Below are 5693 nucleotides of genomic sequence, written 5' to 3' on the forward strand. Positions count from 1 at the left end.
GGCGGAGGTGTTTTCTGTTCGCCAGGCAACCTGGGGCACTCTCTGCCCTGTCCCCAGGCCCTTTGCTGGTGGCACTGAAGCACTCCAGAAGCGGCTCTGGATCTCTCCAGCTGTCTTGTATAACACGAGATGCTGTTTTCTGAGCGCGTCTTGTGGTTCGGGTGCCTGTGAGCAGCATGCATTCCCTGACAGGTACCTGAGCACCACGGTGGGCACTGCTGTGATCTCCTCCACCCTGCTCAGCGACTACCAGGAGATCAGCACGTCTGTGCGCTACCGCCTGCAGCACCGTGTCCAGGTACCCCAAGGAGGGGCTGTGCTTCCCAGCCGCTTCCCCGCCAGCGGCATCGCGAGCCTGACCCGGCAGAATGCCCAGCCTTGGCTGAAGGCCCCCAGAGCTCTTGGACTTAGGGGTGTCCCGTGCCCAGGTCTCTCCCCTTGACCCCCATTTCCCTGGGGAGGTGTTTGTCCTGTGCTGACGGACCTTGTGGCAGCCTAGCGAGTGAGCTGCATCAGTCTGCATACGGTGGGTGCGTGGCTGTGTAACCTCTTCTTCTCCCTCTCTGCCTGCAGGACCTGCCCAATAAGCTGGTGGGGCCCATCTGTGCCTTCTGGAACTTCAGCCTCAGGTGCCTTGTTTCAGTCTGAGTCCCCAGATTTGTGAGCTTTAATTTCCACTGGAAAACCAAATGTAACAATATAAGTCTAATGGTAAGAGTAGGGGTCTTTAATTCTTTGCTGCTTTGCGTGCTGGCATCCTCTATCTGCTGGAGTAGAGCGCTCTCCTGGGAAGATTTCCTTTGGAAAAGTCACTCACAAGCAAGTGACCTTTAAGGAGGTATATACAGCTAAAATGGAAAGCCCTAGTTAATTGTGATTGTTGCCTGCAACAACGAAGGGTTGGTCCAAGATATATAGCCCAACAGACATGCAGGACTCCCAGCCTCATAAATACTGCTTGGCATTGAGATGTGTTTTTGCTGAACGTCACCGCAGTGAGAGCACTGAGACTGTGATATATTATGGATCGGTAATTAAGTCATTCAAGTGCAAAAAAACTCCATAGAGTCCCAGTCTTGTAACAGGCATGGATCAGTTTGGGGAAGGTGGGAAGAGGGTGTTTTTGGAAGCGGCTGGTTCCTGCACAAACAGTTCCACCGGCCCTGCTCTGAACTTAGCCTTCCCTTGATACTGGGGCAGGCTCAGAGGGGCAGTGCTGCCAGCGAGGACAGAGCTGACCTGCTCCAGCCTTCGTCCCTGCACAGGGATTTCAGATCTGGAGCTTTGCTGGCTGCCCGGGCGGCGGTGAGCAGCTGCCTGGCCGGAGACAGGCTGTCTTGTCCTGGAGAGCAAGAGTCCGGTGGAACTGCACAGGGTACATGGCAGGCCAAGGTGACCGAGAGAGGATTAGACTTGCCTGGCGCAGTGATGCTCTCAGTGAATGTGCCGTGAATGAGCCGTTACTGAGTTCTGTCTAAAGCAATGAGGGCTGAACTGTGCTTTTTAATGCACGCATTGACACTAAACCTGTTTTCTTGTGCATGCCTGATGGATAAGGCAAATCTGCTGAGACACAGGATGAGCCAAAGGAAAGTCCATATGACGACCCATCTCTGATATACTCTTCTTCCTCCTTTCAACTCTGCTTCTTCTGGGAGAATGAAATTCGCGTAACGCCTTGGCTTTCTGTTGAAGTGGATGGTAATTTCCATGTGTTTTCTCTGGTTTTTTGCTGCATGTTAGCCCAGATGCTGGTGGGATGTGGTCCACAGCCGGCTGCTCTGTGGTGACATCTCTCCTGGACTCCACTGCCTGTTTTTGCAACCACACCACGAATTTTGCTGTCCTGCTGCAGGTGTACGAGATGCAGGTAAGCAAGGAGCCTTTCTCTGCCGCTCTGAGGGGCCGATGCCAGAACAGCAAGCAGTCTGTGGTTAATTTGTGGGGCCTTTGTGTCTTCTGTTGTTTCATTGTTGGAGCAGAGAACCACCAAGGAGGAGCTCACACTGCAGACCTTGACTTTTGTTGGATGTGGAGTTTCCTTCTGTGCCTTGATAGTTACCTTCATTTTATTCTTGGCAGTTGGGTAAGAAAAGTCCAGACACTTGTAGCCTTCTCTCTGTTTTTTGTTTGATATTTTGCTTCAGAACAAGTATATAAAGAAGGTATCCTTTGTCAGTGTGGGGTGATGCAGGTGCGTGGGGAGAGGCTGGGGGGCTGCAGTGGTAGTGGGCGGCAAAGGGGAGGGAGGGGAGCGGCTGTCGTTGGCTAGGGAGGGGCCGCAGCGCTGGTTGTTTCTATGGACATGCTTGTATGAGCTGGGCACACACCTGAGTGTCTGTGGAAAGATGACTAACAGTGTTTACCATAAAAACTGCTCTGCTGGAGTTAATTTTTATAAAATAAATGGAGCAAAGACTATTTCTTCAATTGCCAACCGTTCTGCGTCACTTGGCACGCACAGAGATCTGCCTTGTGAGCGCGGCAGTGGCTCCCTCCTCCTCCTCCTCGCTGCCTCTCCCTTGGAGCAGTGGCCAAGGTCTGAGCAGCCGTACCCAAGCGCGTCCCCAGCACCGAGTGCTTGCAGAGCAGGGCAGTCCCCTGCCTCGCTGGACTGTCGCCTTTGCAGCGGGTGCCAGAGAGATGGCAGGTCAGCCGGGCAGGTCTGCACAGCCCAGCAAGGACTGGTGAGAACACGTGCCCCCTTTCACTTGACTGCAGCTGAGGGCTTCCTCTCTCCTTCCTCAGCCTCCCCAAGAGCGAACGAACAACTGTGCACAAGAACCTGATCTTTGCGTTAGCTGCAGCAGAAGCTCTGCTCATGTTCAGTGAATTGGCCAGGACCAACCCGGTAAGCTCAGCAGAAGGTGTCCTGTTCAGCCAGCAGGACCAGGCCTGCTCAAGCACTGCTGTCAGAGCAAACAGAACAGAAGTGTGATCCCTCTTATTAACGTTTCATTAATTACCTGTAACTTGCATCTAGGAAAGAATTGTGTCTCTGTGTTTGGAAATATGCATATATGCATTGTGCAATCTGTCAGGAAAATTCATGCGTTTTTTCTGACAGTTTGTTTCTGACAAAAAAAATCCTTCAGGAAATTTAAGTAGTTATAAAACAGCAACGTACAGTTCTGTCCCTTTCTGTGGCCTCTTCCACATCCTGGGGCTGGATCAAGCAGCTCTGAGATGAAAGACCCGCAAGGAAAGTCCAAGAACTGCAGGAAAGATGCTACCAGTTCCTCCTTCTGTGGTTTGAGGTGGTCACACAGATGAAATGAGTGTGAGCTGCAGCAGTTGGACGATTCACGTGTTGCAATTTTAACAACTCTTCCTGGTGCTTGTGGATGTTTAAATACATTTCTGCACATTCTGCAGCATAATTTGCAGGTTGCCCTCTTCCTCCTGACCACACACACTCAGAAGCTCCCAGAGCACTCCCCGTCCTGAAAGAGCGTGTGATTTCTCTTCTCTCCAGGTGATGTGCTTCACGGTCACTGCCTTCCTTCACCTCTTCTTCATGGCAGCCTTTTCGTGGATGCTGGTAGAGGGGCTTCTCCTGTGGAGCAAAGTGGTGGCAGTCAACATGAGCGAAGACAGGAGAATGAAGTTCTACTATGTGACAGGCTGGGGTATCTACAGCCTCCTCTGTGCTGGGCGCTCAGAAAAATGTGTCGATTTTTTGTCTAGCAAAAGTTTCAGTAGGAGAGATTCCCGAATGTTTGGTTTGATTCAATGCGACAGCCGGGTGCCACTGCTCTGCAGAGGCTTTCTTACCTTTATGTGTCAAATAGCTGGTCTTAGAATGTAAATTAAAAAGCATTTCTAAGTCCAAGAGTTCAATACAAAAAAATGGAGGAGAAAGTTTATGGTAAGTTCTTGTTCTTGGAGAGCATTACTACTGTCTGATAGTAATGAAAATATAAGTATGTTCCTGACTAAGCACCCTTTATTCTGAGCGAGCCCTTTAGGGACATAGAATTCATTCGAGCAAGCTGAGTTTCATATCGAAGAGGAGCCTCTTTAGGTCAGTGCTCCTTGCAAAACACACACCTAATTGAACATTGGGCAACCGGTTCAAGAATTTTGGATTGTTTTATGTCTTTGATTGTCTGTTTTGTTAAAAAAGCAATCTGAGGAGTAAATTGCTTTGATCAGGACTCAGGACTTGGAATGCTTTATACCTAGGAGAATGATGCTGACAGCATATAAATTTGGTCTTGCAGAGCTGGGACAGATTTCAGCCGCAGTAAATTGATGTTGCTCATGGGGTTTCAGAGGCTAAGCTGGCTCACGCTGGAGCGTGTCTGGTCATGGGGGTTTTGAAGCAATTGTCTGCATGGGTCATCGCTGCTTTTCCTGGGATTTAATCTGTGTTTTTTTTCTGCAGGCCTTCCAGTTGTTATCGTGGGTGTGACCCTCGCAACTTCCTTTAACAAGTATGTGGCAGACAACCATTGCTGGCTGAACGTTCAGACCAACGTCATCTGGGCCTTTGTTGGCCCTGTTCTCTTCATCCTGGCCGTAAGTGCCAAGACCTGCTGGGAAGGTGTGATTCCTTCGTGTCTGGTTTTAGGAAAGCGTTGCAGCGTCAGGGGTGTCAGCGCTTCTGTAGCTAAGGTGCTTGTTCCCAGGGCTCATTGTGCCTGCTGCTTTTGTAGGAAAATTTTTGGTATGCTTTATATATACTCTCAGAGCACAAACAAATCTCTTTAATGAAAGCAGCTTTTTGATAGAAAAAAATGCTTTAAGAAAATTTTGCTGACCAGTTCTTGTATTGACTGTTAATTTAGGAATGTAGATAAATGTGTAGGTTGACTGTGACATTGCCTTATCTAAAGGTCTGATTTTAATACGGGAACATCTACATCCTTGAAGTCGTATCAGTATCATTATACAACAACATAGTAGAGGAAAAAGGTGCAATGTTTAAGTGGTCCAGAATAGACACTTAACAGGGAAGACGTTCTATAGGAGAAGTTTTGAGATAAGTTTTCTAGATTTCAGGTGTGTGGATAGCTCTATGAAGTATTTTATTCGCTGCTTTCTCAAGAGTGATACGTTTCTCCCCAAGTTCTGACACGTAGTTATTGAGTTCCCAGCGGAAAAGCCTCACCCCACTGGAGCTGGGATTACAGAAGGTTACTGGGTCCAACGGCTCTTCTCTGACAGGTGAACACCTTCGTGCTGTTCCGGGTGGTGATGGTGACTGTGTCCAGTGCCCGCAGGAGGTTAAAGATGCTGACGCCCAACAGCAGCCTGGAGAACCAGATTGGAATACAGATATGGTGAGCAGGGCCGGGGCTGGTTTTCCCAGCCCTGGCTGCCCTGGGTATGAAATGGAGGAATTACTGTTAAGCTGGGAGCCTTTGCCTCGGCAAAGTGGGAGACCATGAGTTGGGGGAGTCAGGGCAGAAAGGATTTTCTCCTCCAGGGTAAGTGTGCGTCACCCAAAGGTAGTCTGTCCGCTCTAATGCCCGTGCCGCTGAGAAGCCCAGCCAGCACTTGCAACCTGGGGAACCTGGTGCCGGACTCCGTCTGCACTCACACTCCTAAATCTCAGCAGTTTGGGACAGGAGACCCTTGGCAATGTCTGCTGAAATCAAAGCTACCCTGGGCCCGTTGGTGTCTTTGGGCCTGGGAATGGCCAGTGTGAGCATCCCCATCGTCTGCAGCGGTGATAGCGTGGGGGGGAA

The 5693-nt window shown here is 49.9% G+C and overlaps 1 protein-coding gene across 1 annotated transcript in view; it reads left to right on the plus strand.

The window, feature by feature from the left end:
* Positions 1-192: 192 nt before the first annotated feature.
* Positions 193-5693, plus strand: part of LOC104162833 (probable G-protein coupled receptor 144) — a gene marked incomplete at both ends in the record, with an annotated part of 6907 nt that continues 1406 nt past the window's right edge. Inside the window, 8 exons of the mRNA XM_009701662.1 lie at positions 193-298; positions 574-629; positions 1744-1870; positions 1983-2086; positions 2749-2851; positions 3476-3629; positions 4388-4521; positions 5170-5285. Coding sequence (XP_009699964.1) covers positions 193-298; positions 574-629; positions 1744-1870; positions 1983-2086; positions 2749-2851; positions 3476-3629; positions 4388-4521; positions 5170-5285 — 900 coding nt within the window. The remainder of the gene's footprint in view (positions 299-573; positions 630-1743; positions 1871-1982; positions 2087-2748; positions 2852-3475; positions 3630-4387; positions 4522-5169; positions 5286-5693) is intronic.

Source organism: Cariama cristata, unplaced genomic scaffold (assembly GCF_000690535.1).
Source record: "Cariama cristata isolate BGI_N322 unplaced genomic scaffold, ASM69053v1 scaffold19176, whole genome shotgun sequence".
NCBI lineage: Eukaryota > Metazoa > Chordata > Aves > Cariamiformes > Cariamidae > Cariama > Cariama cristata.